Source organism: Hyla sarda, chromosome 13 (genome assembly GCF_029499605.1).
Source record: "Hyla sarda isolate aHylSar1 chromosome 13, aHylSar1.hap1, whole genome shotgun sequence".
NCBI lineage: Eukaryota > Metazoa > Chordata > Amphibia > Anura > Hylidae > Hyla > Hyla sarda.
In genome coordinates this window covers 22838383-22856614 of record NC_079201.1, presented here as the reverse complement: position 1 = coordinate 22856614, position 18232 = coordinate 22838383, and the positions used below count along the sequence as shown (strand labels likewise).

The 18232-nt window shown below is 42.3% G+C and overlaps 1 protein-coding gene across 1 annotated transcript in view; it reads left to right on the top strand.

Annotated features, from left to right (window-relative positions):
- The window catches only part of ABCA5 (ATP binding cassette subfamily A member 5), a 203305-nt gene that overhangs the window by 142035 nt on the left and 43038 nt on the right, over positions 1-18232 (top strand). Inside the window, exons 12-17 of the mRNA XM_056550216.1 lie at positions 4470-4638; positions 7484-7542; positions 9392-9502; positions 12523-12698; positions 13515-13634; positions 14733-14871. Coding sequence (XP_056406191.1) covers positions 4470-4638; positions 7484-7542; positions 9392-9502; positions 12523-12698; positions 13515-13634; positions 14733-14871 — 774 coding nt within the window. The remainder of the gene's footprint in view (positions 1-4469; positions 4639-7483; positions 7543-9391; positions 9503-12522; positions 12699-13514; positions 13635-14732; positions 14872-18232) is intronic.

Sequence of the window (18232 nt, the reverse complement as noted above, 5' to 3'; positions counted from 1 at the left end):
CACACTGATCATTGTTATCCCATAGGGACCTATAACACTGCACACACTGATCATTGTTATCCCATAGGGACCTATAACACTGCACACACTGATCTTCATCATTGATCACTGGTTTCTCATAGGAAACCAGTGATCGACGATTCTGCCGCATGACTGCTCATGCCTGGATCTCAGGCACTGAGCAGTCATTCGGCAATCGGACAGCGAGGAGGCAGGTAGGGGCCCTCCCGCTGTCCTGTAAGCTGTTCGGGATGCCGCGATTAGCCGCGGCTATCCCGAACAGCCCGACTGAGCTAGCCAGCAACTTTCACTTTCGCTTTTAGCCGCCCGGCTCAGCTCTGAGCGCGCGGCTAAAGGGTTAATAGCGTGCGGCGCCGCGCGCTATTAGAGGCGGGTCCCGGCTTCACTATGACGCCGGGCCCGCCGTGATATGACGGGGGGTTACTGTATAACCCCGCATTATATCAGAAGAGCAGGACCAAGGACGTACCGGTACGTCCTTGGTCCTTAAGGGGTTAAACTTGGCACACGTTACTTATATGTCAACAACAAACATAGGATAGGTAATTTAACCCTTACTCATCCCCATTTGCCAGGGTCAGGGTTTTTGTTTAAAGTCCCATACAAGTCTATGGGAAAAATATATTACTGTATAACTTCCAAATGGTTGGAGATATTTCGATAATACTTGATCACATGTTACTTATATGTCCACTTAAAATATAGGATAGTTAATTTAACCCTTAACTACCCCCATTTGTGGGGGTCTGGATTTTTGTTTAAAGTCCCATGCAAATCAATGGGAAATGTATGTTCCCATATAATTTCCGTACGGCTGGAGATATTTCAATACCTCGTACACATATTACGGGTTGGGATATGAGGACGTGCTATGAGGTCGGGATACTAGGACGGGATAGGAGGTCGAGATAGGAGGACGGGGATAGGAGGTCGAGATGTGACAACAATATATGAGGACGGGATATGAAGTCAAAAGCTTCCTCTGTTGATTTTCCTCCACAACAAGGAATAGGAAGGAAAAACCGGGCAACGCCAGGTACTTAGCTAGTTTTTATTATTTGTTAGTTTTCTACCTTGATATTGCTCTGTAATTTCTGCTTAGTCTCAGTCAGATTCACAGACTGGGAAGCGGCGTTACCCAGCAGGTGTGACATCATCTGAAGCCATACAGGGGAGAACTTCCTCCCTCACTCTGCTACAGCCCATAACAGTTCAGTGTGTGAGGTGAGCTCTGATTGGACAAGGCTGCACAAACACCCCCCTCAGCATTTCCTGCTTTTGGACTTCTGCTAGGCCTGCAGGAGTCAAAAGTCTGCGCAAGAGATGGAGGGAAATGTGATCTGGAGAAGTAGGGGGACACCTAGTGGCAACTTTTTAAACATAATAGATAAGAAAGATTTTTTATTTACCATAAGGAGTGCAATAGCAAAAATTTGTTTTAATAAGAGTGCCCATTTAATGCAATCCTCCACCCATTCACACCAGAGTCCAGTTAGACCAAGGACCCATTTTGCCACAGTAATGTATAAAACTTAGCTTTTACTGAACCTCTTCTTAATAAAATCCATCACAATGTACAGCATAGCAGCAATGTTTCGGCCAGTTTATGACATTTATCAAGCCAAAATAAAATGGCTGCTGCTTTGTTTGCTATTTGGGCTTGATAATGACCATAAAGTGTTTTGATGGATTTTATGTAAGAAGATAGGTTGATCTTTTCCTTCATGCTCAAACAAATTCTAAATCAGGAATTTTTCTTAAGCACAGGCTGCACAGTGTAATTCTTAAACAGTTTATTGGCTGCCCTTTAAAGAAGTTTTCTCTTCACAACATATTAATTACTTATCCTCAGGATAGCAATATACAGTACGAGAACTGGCGCTCTCTTATTGGATATATGTATGTAAAACTAGAAATATGCATTAAATCAAATAAAATCTTTATTCTAATCATGGGGATAGCTATAGTAGAACAAATAAATCATAATATGAAATAAAGTAAAATGTAACAATAGGAGAGAAAAATATCAGTTGATAGCAATATATTATTTAGTTATAAAAGTTATAAAAAATTAATAAAGTTGTCTGTTGGTGCTATTTTGCCTTGTACTGCCACTTTATACCTTTCTGTCACAGAAAGGCACTAATCGGACAGCAATGGGGCACTGAATTCCAATGACTATGCCCCTTTAGGCCCCTTGAGTGCCTCCATGTAATCAATAAATTTCCGAATCAATTCCTGACCTGCTGTCTGTTTGGCTGTTATTTTATTTGGTCACTTAATGTGCAGACTGGTTTTCGTTTTGCACCACTCCCAGCCTAGTATGGTTCAAGAAACAAACAATATTTTCCGTGCCCCCAACCCGTCTTGTGTTCTGACTTCTCAAACAGACCGGTATGATGGCGTCCATGCAATGGGCTGTATGAAATCAAGACAAAAAGGTGAGGGCTGCCTGAGCAGAAGGTTTCCATCCCTACATTGGCTGGTGCTCTTATGTATTGGGGGTGGGTGCCCCGTGGTATCACCCCCTCATTGCCTGGCCCTCCGGCACCCTGTGTGACCACACCTGTTGCACATATCCAAGACTGCCATGCATAAGGTTTTGGGTTGCGTTTGTCTCTTCTTAACTGGGGATTCCCTTAATAATCATTCATGGCATATTTAGCTGTATCATCAGTGTCGGCTCCTGACAGTCTAAAAACCACTTGGGTTTGGAAAAAAAAAAAAAACATGTACAGTCCTGCATGTATTTGGGCTGTGTGTTAGTAGTGGTGCCTATTTTCTTAGCATCAGTTAGATCACGGATATTGATAGCATATGTAATCTAAAATTCTGCCACATTTACTGATGATTCAGTGCATGAAATAAAGGCAGAGAGACAACTGTTTAGTATGACTAAACACCAAATAAAATCCAGCCTTGTTGGCACATGTCATAAGAGGCTGCTGATCCATCCACTACATAAATGCAAGAATAACAATGATCTTATAAAGAATACAGCACATGCCCAAAGACATCAATAAATTGTTGATTGGAATGTTTTGCATATTACAGGCCTTTTTTTCTGTGATTTTTTTTTTTTTTTGTGATTTATATCACAAACCTACTACAAAGAACAATGCATTAGGAACTAAACTCTGCCCAAAAGAGCTTACAATTTGTTCATAACAGTCAAGATAAGTCCAGCACTTTCCTTGTATGTTACCTGGATTGCATTACTGATTCTGAGTTACATCCTGTAATGCTTTTATTAAAATCACAAGTAGAAACAGCAATGCTGAGCACTAGCGGCACATATGCTCAATCAGTATCGATAACTATTGTGAATGGACCTCAATCACGGTATACATATACTCCTGGGGGGTGCTCTCTTGAAATGCATATAGTGCGGTACAACATTGATGTCCAAGTCGAAGAAAAGTTGCACTCACCCCGTATTGTGGAAAAACTTATTTTTATTTTGCAGTGAAGATCAAATCAAGACCCATACAGTTCGTGTAGGGAGTAGGTGCAGGACACTGCAAACGTCTAAGGTGTGACAGCCGTTTCACCCGCGCATGTGGGCTTCGTCAGACCACTGGTGGTCTGACGAAGCCCGCATACGCGGGTGAAACGGCTGTCACACCTTAGATGTTTGCAGTGTCCTGCACCTACTCCCTACACGAACTGTATGGGTCTTGCTTTGATCTTCACTGCAAAATAAAAATAATTTTTTCCACAATACGGGGTGAGTGCATCTTTTCTTCTACTTGGACATCGCTTTTATTAAAATGTTAAACATAATAAATCAATAATTTCAAAAATAATCCTATCTTAGCAGAACATAACAAAATAATAAATCACAATATAAGACAAATTACAATGCTCTTTAAGAAATCTCTGTATTTATTGTACATATATTTTATATATGCGTAGAATACAATCATAAAATCAAGGTACGAATCAAGCAATAGTAAGGCTTTCCATCCACACACACAGCCTTTAAAGCCCAAGTTCAGAACCCTGCAAACCCTATATTTCTGTATGTTTACCAGCACAAAACAAAAAGACTGTATCAGCCTCAGCCAACCACTACGAAAGGAGACTGCAAGCTAGGGCACTTTAAAGGAATAACCCCCTCACAGACAAGAGGCACTAGCTGTATGTCTGGCAAGAGGCTCTAGCTACATGGAGGGGTGTGTCGACCACCACTTTTTGCCGTGGTCGACAGTAATCCGTCGGGGCAATGTGAGAACCGGGGTGCTTGGCAGCAGATTCCCAGCAGTTGTTGGGAACCCGCGATCAGACACTTATCCCCTATTATGTGGATAGGGGATAAGATGTTCTGCCTCGGAGTACTCCTTTAATGCTATATATACATGCTTTGTATAAACTGAAGTTTTTGTAAATATAATGAATGCCCTATATCTGTATCAGGTGTAACATGATATCTTATTCATTGTAAACAGGCGAATACGGTCTAAAGCGGCAGCCTCTTTACTTCCTAAAACCATCCTACTGGTCAAAGAAGAGGAGAAACTATGGAGTGCTCAGCGAAAGCTTTTTCAGCACAAATACAGATCTCAGTGATATTGTAGAACCTGTGACCTTAGGATTGCATGGAAAAGAAGCCATCAGGTATTTACTTGCAATATATTTTATTGTTTAGATTAAGTACATGCACCATAATTTTGTATTCTTTGGTCCTAGAGTGAGTAATTAGATCCTGTGTGGGCACCTACTGATAATATATAATATAATATTACATACACTGCTCAATAAAATAAAGGGAACACTAAGATAACACATCCTAGATCTGAATGAGTAAACTAATCGTATGAAATACTTTCGTCTTTACATAGTTGAATGTGCTGACAACAAAATCACACAAAAATTATCAATGGAAATCAAATTTATCAACCCATGGAGGTCTGGATATGGAGTCACACTTAAAATCAAAGTGGAAAACCACACTACAGGCTGATCCAACTTTTATGTAATGTCCTTAAAACAAGTCAAAATGAGGCTCAGTAGTCTGTGTGGCCTCCACATGCCCGTATGACCTCCCTACAATGCCTGGGCATAATCCTGATGAGGTGGCTGATGGTCTCCTGAGAGATGTCCTCCCAGACCTGGACTAAAGCATCCGCCAACTCCTGGACAGTCTGTGGTGCAATGTGGCATTGGTGGATGGAGCGAGACATGTCCCAGTTGTGCTCAATCGAATTCAGGTCTGGGGAACGGGCGGGCCAGTCCATAGCATCAATGCCTTCCTCTTGCAGGAACTGCTGACACACTCCAGCCACATGAAGTCTATCATTGTCTTGCATTAGGAGGAACCCAGGGTCAACCGCACCAGCATATGGTCTCACAAGGGGTCTGAGGATCTCATCTCGGTACCTAATGGAAGTCAGGTTACCTCTGGCAAGCACATGGAGGGCATTGCGGCCCCCCAAAGTAATTCCACCCCGCACCATTACTGACCTACCGCCAAACCGGTCATGCTGGAAGATGTTGTAGGCAGCAGAACGTTATCCACGGCGTCTCCAGACTCATGTGCTCAGTGTGAACCTGCTTTCTTCTGTGAAGAACACAGGGCGCCAGTGGCGAATTTGCCAATCTTGGTGTTCTCTGGCAAATGCCAAACGTCCTGCACGATGTTGGGCTGTAAGCACAACCCCCACCTGTGGATGTCGGGCCCTCATACCACCCTCATGGAGTCTGTTTCTGACTGAGTGGACAGATGCACATTTGTGGCCTGCTGGAGGTCATTTTGCAGGGTTCTGGCAGTGCTCCCCTTGCTCCTCCTTGCACAAAGGCAGAGGTAGCGGTTCTGCTGCTGGGTTGTTGCCCCCCTACGGCCTCCTCCACGTCTCCTGATGTACTGACCTGTCTCCTGGTAGCGCCTCCATGCTCTGGACACTATGCTGACATACACAGCAAACCTTCTTGCCACTCCTCGCGTTGATGTGCCTTCCTGGATGAGCTGCACTACCTGAGCCACTTGTGGGTTGTAAACTCCATCCCATGCTACCAATAGAGTGAAAGCACCGCCAGCATTCAAAAGTGACCAAGGGTGTCTTGCTAATTGCCTATAATTTCCACCTGTTGTCTGTTCCATTTGCACAACAGCATGTGAAATTGATTGTCAATCAGTGTTCTTCCTGAGTGGACAGTGTGATTTCACAAAAGTGTCATTGACTTGGAGTTACATTGTGTTGTTTAAGTGTTCCCTTTATTTTTTGAGCAGTGTAGTATTGCATAGTATTGTGTCTATTAAAGGGAGGGAAAAAAGTTTTGAAATAAACTGGTGGCAAAAAATGTTACAGATTTGTACATTATGTCTATATAAAAATCTTAAAGGATAAATATCATGAAGAAAAACGTATCCCCTATCAGAAGATTGCGGGGGTATGAGTGCTGGGGCCCCCCACAATCTCCTATTTGGAGCCCCAATTCTCCAGCACAGGAGCACGTCACGATTCCCGGCCAAAGAGGAGGCTGCCGTGCCCCCTTCATAAAGCTCTATGGGAGAGCCGTTCGGCAATCTTCGGCTCTCCCATAGAGCTTTATGGAGGGGGCGTAGCGGCCTCCGCTTCGAGCGGGGGGCATGACGCGTTCCTGTGCTGGAGTACCGGGGCTCCAAACAGGAGGTTACGGGGAGCCCCAGCTCTCGGACCCCCACAAATACAAAATTATGGTGGTGACCTTCGGATGGGGGATAAGTTTTTCTTAGTGATATTTATGCTTTAAGCCTTCCAGTACTTATTAGCTGCTCTATACTACAGAGGAGCCAAACTACTTCTGCTCTGAACAGTTCCTGACATAGACAGAGGTGGCAACATAGAGCACTGTGGTCAAACTGGAAAGAACTACACAACTTTCATACATACAGCAGCTGGGAAGTACTAGGAGGCTTAAGGTTTTTTTTTTTAAATAGAAGCAATTTTCAAATCTGTATAATTTTCAGGCACCATTCGATTTGAAAACTTTTTTTTCTACTCCGGAATACCCCTTTAAGTGAATTAACAGTCCTATAATACATGGTCACAAGTCTTTCTGACCAAGGGGACCTACCTTATGAGTTCCATATGCAATAGGACATATAGACTGCGATCCAGAGCTGTTGTGCTAGTATATGTACACCTATTAGCTCTCAGGTTGTATGACCTCACTTTCTATATGGATTGCATATAGAGGAAGGCAGTGGTTACACCAAGCACAGTGTAGTACGGTAGTGCTTTATTAACTTGTTAGGAGCAAATCTGTCCATTAGTATTTAAGGTGGGAGGCAGCCATATTTTGAGTGCAGCTGCGGATGTCCCTGGAGAAGAGAACTCCATGCTGCAAAAGATCACTGCAGGTTTGCACTAAATATCTGTACATGACCACAATATAGGGTAGAGATAAGTGAATCCTATGTCATTTAAATTGCAATGTGTACTATTGTAATAAGATTTGTTTTTAATTATCTAACCCCTAGAATTAAAAATATTCATAAATCTTTCAAGAAGGAAAACCAGCAAGTAGAAACCTTACAAGGTAAGACTTGTCTGCTCTGTGGGTAGTGGATTGTGTACTGAGAAGCCTACAAAGTGACCATTTACAATGCTTTATAAATTAGCAAAGGCTTTTCAAAATGCAAATAATCCCATTTCTTTCTTAAGTGCAGAAAATGCTCTTTTACTGCTGATCTGATGACGCATATAGACTATATATTTTGTTTTAAAGCGGTATTCCAGGCAAAACCTTTTTTTATATATATATATCAACTGGCTCCGGAAAGTTAAACAGATTTGTAAATTACTTCTATTAAAAAATCTTAATCCTTCCAATAGTTATTAGCTTCTGAAGTTTTCTGTCTAACTGCTCAATGATGATGTCACGTCCCGGGAGCTGTGCATGATGGGAGAATATCCCCATAGGAACTGCACAGCTCCCGGGACGTGAGTCATCAGAAAGCAGTTAGACAGAAAACAACAACTCAACTTCAGAAGCTAATAACTATTGGAAGGATGAAAACATTTTAATAGAAGTGATTTACAAATCTGTTTAACTTTCCGAAGCCAGTTGATAAATAAAAAAAAAAGTTTTGGCCTGGAATACCCCTTTAAGTGAGGCTTTACCATAGGTGCAACATAATGTTGGTTCTGCTTGACGTAGTAAATTATACTTAACACTGCTGAACATATGACAGGCTTACAGATTTCAAATGTAAACAATTGATGTTTCCATTCACTAAAAGAAAGCAAAGATATAAGAATGGCGAAAAACATAGGTAAAAGCAGGAGCCTTTTACGTTATACAGTGGTCCCTCAAGTTACAATATTAATTGGTTCCAGGATGACCATTGTATGTTGAAACCATTGTATGTTGAGACCAGAACTCTATGGAAACCTGGTAATTGGTTCCAAAGTCCCAAAATGTCATTCAAAAATAGGAAAAAATGAGAATGAAAGAAAAATAAGTAGATAACTAATATAGATAAAGCAAATCCTTACATATAAAAGGAAGAAAGATCTGCTGGGAGCTGTAAATCACTGTCTATGTCAGTGTTTCCCAACCAGGGTGCCTCCAGCTGTTGCAAAACTACAACTCCCAGCATGCCCGGACAGCCTTTGGCTGTCCGGGCATGCTGGGAGTTGTAGTTCTGCAACAGCTGAGGGCACCCTGCTTGGGAAGCAATGGTCTATGTAGAGGACAGGAGCTTCTTCGGGGTCCTGTACAGTACACGCAATGTCCTAAAAAAGTAACATGGAGTCTCCCTCACCTGGTGTCAAAAGGAGCAGGTAATCCTGGTACAGGTAGAGTGTACAGAACATGTAATACCTCTCTGTACTCTAGGAGGCACTACCAGACATCAGTCAGTGCATACGCTTCAGTAATACAGGTAATACAGTAATTTGCCCATTCTGATTGGTCAGTTCTCTCAGCTATTGACAAGTTTCACAGATCTGGACTGTGTTTGTCGAGATTGTCATTGTATGTTGAGTCTGGTTTCAACTTACAATGGTCCAGAAAAGACCATTGTATGTTGAAACTATTGTATGTTGAGGCCATTGTAAGTTGAGGGATCACTGTAGTCATAAATAAGTTGTTTTGCAATTCCTGTCTATCGGTTGTATTATGGCATATCTACATGATCCCCATTCTGGACTCCTCTTAGTAAGCCAGAAGAAAGCCTCTTTGTAAGTGGCTCCCTGTCTTTCCCTGGCAATATCAGCTGTTTGCTTGGGGGGGAGTCTTGAGTGGGAAAAGGATGATAGGCTGATCACCTCAGGGATACCCTCTTTACGAATACTTTCAGAATGACCTGCACACATAGTTGGAAGTAAAGGAATTGTGTATAGTGCTCTTTTAATGCCTATGGAAATATTATTTCTAACACTAGGGTTAACCTTGGATATATATGAAGGTCAGATAACCGCTCTGCTTGGCCACAGTGGCACCGGGAAAACAACACTGATGAATATTTTATGTGGACTGTGCCCTCCATCGGAAGGTGAGACATTCAAGATCAATGCAGCATGATGTGGTATCGATGTCACAGCAGACAGGAGCGTCTGTGTTTTCCTTCTCTGTAAATACTTGTTCTCTTTTCTATACACCATATCGCTAACTATATTTATGCATTAGGTTGTAGGATCTGTAACCTTGAGCGTTCTTGTAAATATCAGTTTTGATTAATACATGAGTAAATAATGGATAAAGGCCCACTCAGTCTTCTTTCCTCTTCCCTGCACCCATTTTAGGGTCAGCTCAGTGATCAGTGGCTAGAGACTGTTGCTTGCATGCAGCAACCCCATGTAAAGCTGTGGTTGTTAGGTGGTGTATCCATAGTAACCAGGCTGTCAAATCTAATCTAGTTGTCAGTATCACAGTGATCCCTATAACAGCTTCAGTGATAGAATTACATCTAGATTAGAATTCATATAATGTCCACATCTCTAAGAGCATATACCTTGTTCTTGTCAGTGTTCACACCTTCAGAGCCAGATTAAGACTTTCTAGAAGATGAAGCACTTTAGTATACACATATACTTTCTGCAACTTCATGCAAGTAATTATTTTTCTATGGAAGTTTATCCGTGCAAAAACTTGACATTTTGCTTGAATTACTGCTTGAAACTTGAATTATTTTGATATTTTTTCCTATTCCAGAGGACACCCATTTTTTTTGTCCACAGACAAGATGCCTGTTTTTATTTCAAGATAATAATTATTTAATGTCTTTACTTTTTTGAGTTTTAGCAAATCCTTGTAAACTCAACCAGCAAAGCGGGAAAGGGGTTTTCCAGGACTGAATATCAATTGGCTGTTCTTATAATAGGCTATCAATATCAGATCGGAGGATGGCCAGCTCTGCATCCGGCACCTCCACTGACTAGCTGTTTGCTCCTTTCATAAGACTGGGGCTACAGAGTGATTTTGGTCTTGACAATGGTCACACAACCAAAGATTGCATTGTTGCACTGTGTGGATTATGCTTGGTTAAATTTAAGATACCGTATTTTTCACCCTATAGGACGCACCGGCATATAAGACGCACCTAATTTTAAAGGTGCAAAATCTAGAACAAAAAGATTCTGAACCCAACAGTTATCTTCAACCTGCGGACCTTCAGATGTTGCAAAACTACAACTCCGTTGGCTGTCCGGGCATGCTGGGAGTTGTAGTTTTTTTGCAACATCTGGAGGTTTGCAGGTTGAAGACCACTGGTATAGGAGGTAATACTCACGTATCCCTGCCGCTCCGGACCCGTCACCGCTGCCCTGGATGACACTCCGGATGTCTTCTTCCCCGGGATCCACGCTCTCCGTCGCCGTCATCACATCGCTACGCAAGCCGCTCCTATTGGATGACGGGACGGCGCGCGACGACGTGATGACGTCGAAGGAGAGCGCCGACCATGCAGGGGATCCCGGCACAGAGCAGACACTGAGGAGGCAGGTAAGGTCCCTCCCGGTGTCCTGTAAGCTGTTCGGGACGAACAGCCCGACTGAGTAGCCGGGTTAGTGTCACTTTTGCTTCAGACACAGCGATCAGCTTTGATCCCGGCCGTTGATGGCCGCAGGGACCGCTGCAATAGGTGTCTATTCGCCATATAAGACACACCAACTTTCCCCACCCCCAGTTTTGGGGAAGAAAAAGTGCGTCTTATATGGCGGAAAATACGGTAAGTAAATGGGGATGCATTGCAAGCCAAAAGTGGCAGACATCACAACCCGGCAGTCACAAGAAATGCATTTACTCACCTTAGATGGGATGCAGCAAGATCCACACAGTACAACATGGCAATCTTTGGTTACACAACCCCTGTCATGGCCAAAATTCAGGTACGGTCCCAGACTACCAGGCACAGCTTCCTATATTTTGTAGCAGCTCTGCCTGGAATTACCCATAACTCAGTCTCATTTGCTTGAATGAGACTGAGCCGTGATAAGGTGCTGTATTGGGCACAGCCACTATTCAATGTATGGTACTTTGCCTGGAAATAAAGAGTCCACAGAACTTGTCTGATCGACATGGCCTCTTCAATTAAGTGGTCAGTGGAGTCGGACACACAGTTTAATGGATTCCAAAAGACAGCCAATTAATATCAATAAAGTCCCAGAAAACCAGTGCAATGGGATTTTTCTATAGGACATTTATCATCAATTCACAGGATAAAGGTGATAAGTATCTGTTCCCTGTCAGCCATGCTTTTGGGACTCCAACTATTCTCTAGCTAGTCCTTAAAATTTATTGGACTGCAATGGATATTACTCAGGGTGAGGCTCCACTAATCAAACATTTATCAACTGTCCTATTCTGTGTTAATGCTGCGCCAAATTGTTAATTTTTTTTACATGATTTTATTTGGAAGTAATCAAATAAAAGCAGTTTAATTTTAGGCAGTGTTCATACAGTGCAGTCATGTAGCAACACTGTAGTACCATCACAGTTTTGCCTCGATTTTCCGGAATCACAGTAAAACTGCCAATTTTTTTTAGAGAATAGTGGTAAAACTGCAGCTGTACCGCTATACATCTGCATCATGTGAACAAAGCCTTATACTTCTCTGCCTGACCATGGCCCCTTGCTTTCTTGGTAGTATCAATTAAAATAGTACCAGTATAGGTGACTGGGCTCACATTAACATAATACAGATCTATGTGTAACATCTGACTAAGGGTCTAATGTCACCTGTCAGTTTGGACATCAGACCCACAGTGGGGCCAGAACTTGTGGCTGTAATATAGAATTATGCTAGTGTGAACCCAGCCTAAGTGTGTGTTCCAAAGTAGATGCATATCGTGACATAATTTTTCTGATATGGTGGTGCCCCACAACCTTAGATTTATTTGGTGTGTGTAGACATCAGTAATAGCAGTCTTAGTATTGTGTTGCTCCTGAAGAATTAAGATGTCAATTCTCAGCAGGTCGCTTTGTACACACATTATCTAAAATGACTGAAATTGCGAGAGAAAAAACAATATCCTTGTCTCAGAGTCTGACTATACCATTGTTGTCTTCTTGTAGGTATAGCTTCGATCTATGGTCACAGAGTTACAGATATCGATGAGATTCTAGACATCAGGAAGGTAATTGGGGTTTGCCAGCAGTGCGATATCCATTTTGACGTTCTTACCGTGGAGGAGAATCTGTCGATCTTCGCTTCTCTTAAGGGAATAAGTGAAACTACAAAGGAGCAGGAGGTAGAGACCAACTTATACATGGACCTTGTTCATATTGTGAAGATCCTTGCTTGTTAAAGGGACACTGTCATCAGTTTCACACACACTAACCTGTTGGTACAGGTGTGTAGTGCGGGTGACACTGATGATACCCATACTTACCTGTCCCCAATCCGTAGTCTCCTTGGCCCTTTATCTTCCTCGGTCAGGTGGCAGACTTGGTGCGCGGGTGGAGCATTAGGAGCACGCTGATATCACCTCTACTGGTTCTTCTCTATGTCCTGCTGCGAGCAGGCTTGGGGGAAGCACCAGGGAGGATGTCAGCATGCTCCATTCATTGGATGATTGAGGAGTTTTGACAAGTTTAAAAATCATTGTTTGTCAGCATGTGTGTGGATGACACATGACAGAAGAAAGTGATAAACGGACGATCCAGTGGTTGCTCGTGCAGTGCGGCACTTAAGATACTGAGATATGTAATAAACTAAGTAAACAAATGTTGATTAGGAAGATCATTGCATGTATTGGGCTGTGTAATAGAGCCCTTAAGATACAGTCATACATCACATTATTGCTGCAGATTTTCTGCACAGTATTTCCATGCAAAAAATCTGCAGGGCTTTAAAGTAGCAGTGAAGTGGTGGAGACAAAAATTTTGTTGAAGATTTTACCCATGGAAAGTGGGAAAGTCAAAACCCTCAACAAATCATCAAAATATTTGCAGATTTTAGAACAAGTTTTTTTTAATTTTTTTATCAGCATAATCCAGACCAAATCTGCAGTAAAATTTGAGGATTTTCTGTAATTGTAATATAACCAATTATGTATGTATTTTAGATAAATAAAGTTATACATGATCTGGATATGGATGCAGTAAAGCACAACCAAGTCAAGAGACTCAGTGTAGGACAGAGGAGAAAACTGGCTGTGGCTATTGCTATTTTAGGTAACCCCAAGGTAATGTTCATGCATTCATTAATGTTTCATTGTGTCTTATAGAGATATTGACTTTGAATGGCTTTGTTCTGCACTTTTGTTTTGGTTTGTTTGTTTTTTATCAATACTACAGAATATAAGAAACAGCGTCATTAAAGGAATAAGATAATGCACCCTAGTATGTGGAAGTAACTGAAAATGTGATGCTGGGAACAGTGTGTGTCAATTAGCTATCAGACACATCCCAGACAACTAAGCTGACCCTGTAAGGCTGCATTCACACTACGTTTGCAGCCTATGGCTGCTGGGTCCCACTAGGAAATTTCAAAACCTGGAGCTCCCATATCCCAGCCAGACCGGCGCCGAAACCCATTCACTTTAATGAGCCGACCGGAGTCAGACAATGACTCTGGTCGGCTAATTTTTGCCCCATATCCGGTATTGTGACCTGATCTAAAACAGTAGTATACCATGGTTTTAAGTCCGGTCACAAAACCAGATACAGGGAAAAAATTAGCCGACCGGAGTCACTGTCTGACTCCGGTTGACTCATTAAAGTGAATGAGAAGCAGTTTCGAAATTTCCCAGCCAGACCCAGCAGCCATAGGCTGCAAAAAAGTAGTATGAATGCAGCCTAATGAAGTGGGGCAAAGTGGGTTACAGATTACTGTAAAATTTCTGGTGTAAAGACTTACTAAAATAAACTGAGAGTTCAACTTTGAAGCCTGCAGAATTGTGAATGCAGCTCTGGAGTATAAAATAAATTATACAACATGTTATCTCCTTTAACTGAAGCTGGTAATTACAAGTGAAGTTTGGCCTAAATGTAAATAAAATTTTAGAGATATTTGTCAATGAACTATTAATCTGAACATTAGATTAGATATAGTGCTCCCCCTTCCACAGCTTTATCATGGAAGATCTGCTCTTAAAGCACATAATAAAACACCAAGCAGCTATAAGAAAATGATTCTGCTGCTTGGCTACAAGGTAAATAAAGCATATTTTCACACCCTATTCTATTAATAAAAAGCTCGACTGCAGATGCCTAACATAACTAAGATATTCCATTATGATCATTGTACATTGTGTCTGAGAAACCTTTCTTGCTTCCTGCAGGTGCTGCTCCTGGATGAGCCCACTGCCGGCATGGACTCCTGCTCACGCTGTACTGTCTGGAATGTGTTAAAGAAGAGGAAAACAAACAGTGTGATTGTGTTCAGCACTCACTGTATGGAGGAGGCAGACATCCTGGCAGGTAGGCGAGCAGCCCATAATACAAAGTAAGAAGATGTTCACATTCATCATACATTTGACTTCAATTACTTCTGGGCATGAGAAACATAAACATCTGTCCTCATTGCACCTCAGCCAGTTATCTCTCCTGTTTTATTTGATCATTCGGATCACACTTCAATGTTGCATATGTGAGTATGCTACCACAATCTTCAGCTCGCTCTCACTTTCCTACCACATCTGAACTATACAGACATACTTGCATCTAGTGGCTTATCCACTTGCAAGGGCTTCCAGTCATATGTTAATAGAGCTTTATGAATGAAAAGTTCTGCTGTTTTCTATTATTCTTTTTGTTTTGTTTTTCAGTTCCTTTCTGTATTCAGCATGTATAATTTGCTGTCAGTGAGTGGATTTTTCTTCTTACAACTTGGAACAGAAAACTAGGATCTAATGTTTTAAAATAGTTTCACTTCCTAATCATTTAAATGAATATTCTCATCTGCCCTTTTCAGCTCATAGCAGAGCTCAACTTCCTTTCTATTCTTGCTTTCAGTAGCGAGGGCTCTTCCTCTGTGATTGACACTTAAGACACACAGGATTTGCTGTTTTTGTGCAATCAACCAGCACTTTGCATGACTCACTGACACAGTATAACTTGCACACAAGCAGAAGAGCCTATGTGTCTGAAGTGTCAGTGATAACATAAAAATAAATTTCCCGCCAGATAACATCCCTTTCCTGCTCTGTGCAGAGAGTGTGATGTCAACAGCAGCCCATCCACTGCTTCCAGAATAAGGAGAGGTGGTCTGTAGCTTAGGCAATAAGCAGTAAACAAGAGGCAGAGAAAAGCAGCTGTAACATGAAAAAAGAGTTTCAAAATTATATGTATTTACAGTAGTGTATAACATTACATGTCCTACAATATGAAAACTGATTATAAAGATGGTAAGACCCTTTTAAGGCTGCATAATAAACACATGTTTGGAAAGTAGAACAAACATAGTTATTAGTTATTTTTATTCCTTCCATTAAGCTCATTGTCAGTATGGGCGCATGCGCGCAGCTCACTGAAGAAGACGCAACTGATGGGAGCTTCGCCCTAGCCGCACAGATTTTAGCTGCTCTTAGTGCCGTAATTGGCATTTAGCAAGTGAGACCGGGCTTACCTGATGTTGGAGGATGCCCCGATCCAGCAAGAAGGAGTTTAAAGCTGACTCGCAGCGGCTTTCTCAGTCAATCCCTGAACTCTTCCGGGTGGCCCTTGTTTCCAACATGGCGGCGCCCGCTAGGGGTCATTAAGGAAGACTCTGAGGAGGCGGAGGACTCGCTGGCCCCTGAGTCCCTCTCCCCAGTGGTGATGTACCGCAATATCCAGCAACTCTTTAGGACAGAACTGGGAGACCGGTAACCGACTTCACTGTCCATATCCAAGCACTGGGTCAGCAGGTCTCTGATGCAGAGACCAAGATGGAGGAGCTTGCAGATGCACTAGAGACTGACCGCAGGAACATTACTGACCACTCTGACAAGCTTGAGCTGCTGGAGCTGAAGTTAGAGGACCTAGAGAATAGGTCCATGAGAGCTAACCTGACAGTCTGTGGCCTACCTGAGCAGGTGACCGACCTGAAATCATCTCTCACTACACTTTTCCAGGCCCTGCTTCCAACTTTGGCTCTGGAGTTACTCCACATGGACCGGGTGCATCAGGCTCGGACAAAACCTCGCAAACCCCTACATATCTAGAGATGTCATCCTTAATTTACACCATGCTGAGGTAGGTGATCAATTGTCAACTTCTTGCTGCAGCACGTAATTTGGACATGCTCACAGATATGCCACCTACGCTTCGGCTGTTCTCTGACTTGGCGCCTTCTACACTGGAGCGACACCGGGCAGTTCAGCCTATTACCCTGGCCCTACAGAGGTACAATGTGATGTACTGTGGGGTTTTCCTTTTTAGTTGGCATTCCAGATAAGCAATCGTCAGTATATGGTATGCACTCTGCTTGAAGCACAGGACTTAAAGAAAATATTGCATGGTCACAGAATCCCCACCACGTCACCTCCTGTCTTGGCACCCAAGTACACCTGCCAAACATCTGGACCCTCCACGCTGATGGTGACTGTATTATTCTCTGTTACTTTTCAGTTGCTCCTGATGGATGCTGATCCTGCCTCGTCCAGGTGGAGATTACTCTGCTACAGTGCTACTAAGTGATTTTTTTAGGGGTGAAGCCTTTAGTCCCATTCTTCATTAATGAGGACCTTTATTGTGTATGTGGGAATGTTTTTTGGATTTCTTCTCAGGTGTCATATTTTTTCTTCCCCTCTGGAGGGCGCCTCATTCCTTCTATTGCTATTTTGTTTTCAGTTTGCTCTCCAATATGGGGTTTATTGATGCCTCTTACTGTTTACTTTTTTACCCTCCTCCTCCCCTTTACGTTTTCTTTTTTGTCTATATACGGTCTCTCTTTTAGTCTTGCAGCTGTGTGGTCCGGATTACCATGTGCACCTAACCCCCTTTTGGAGTTCTGGAAGTATGTCGGCCCTGCTTAATTTGGGAGCAGATCTTCCAGCTAAGCTGGTGTTTTTCTTTCTTTTGTTTATTTGATTAGTTTCTACGTGCCTCTGATGTCATTCCATCTTGGTTTGTCATGTTATGCAGGGAACTAAGGAGCTTCCCCCTTCTTTCTCTCTTTCTCTGCCCCTGTCGCCTCTATCACTTTTCCGGTTTCTTCTTTTCTTTACCTTTCTCTATTGTTGGTACCATGTGTAGGATCCTTTCACATAATGTGCAGAAATGTAATTCCCTGGTAAAGCAGAAGAATGCCTTTAGGGAATATATTAAACATAAGCCTGATGTGATTTGTATTCAGGAGATGCATTTAACCACTAGTTTGTTTCCAAGATACCTGCATAGATTATATTCTAGAGTTTATATGGCCTCATATGTGAGTAAGGGGGTTATTGTTTGTCTCCGTAATGATTTTCCGTTGGAGATCTCTACTACAATATCTGATCCTGAGGGTTGTTTTGTTATTATTTTAGGTTCCATGTATGAAAAGAGAGTATGTTTGATAATTTCCTATGTACCGAATGATGACCCTATAACCGTTTGTAATGCTCTTTGTCAATGTATATCCTTTTTGGATTATGACTCGCTGCTCTAGACCAGTGATTTTTTTTTTCCAATAAATGGCAAACTTTATCGCTCAAGTACGGCTATGTTTCGCCACTCTGGCACGCAGCAGCGACTCATCACTTCCCTGTCCCTAGCAGATACGTGGAGGGAACATAATGGTGTAGCTCGTGGATACACCTATTACTCCCCGGCCCATAGTCTTTACACTAGAATAGACTGGTTACTTACTAATACTGCT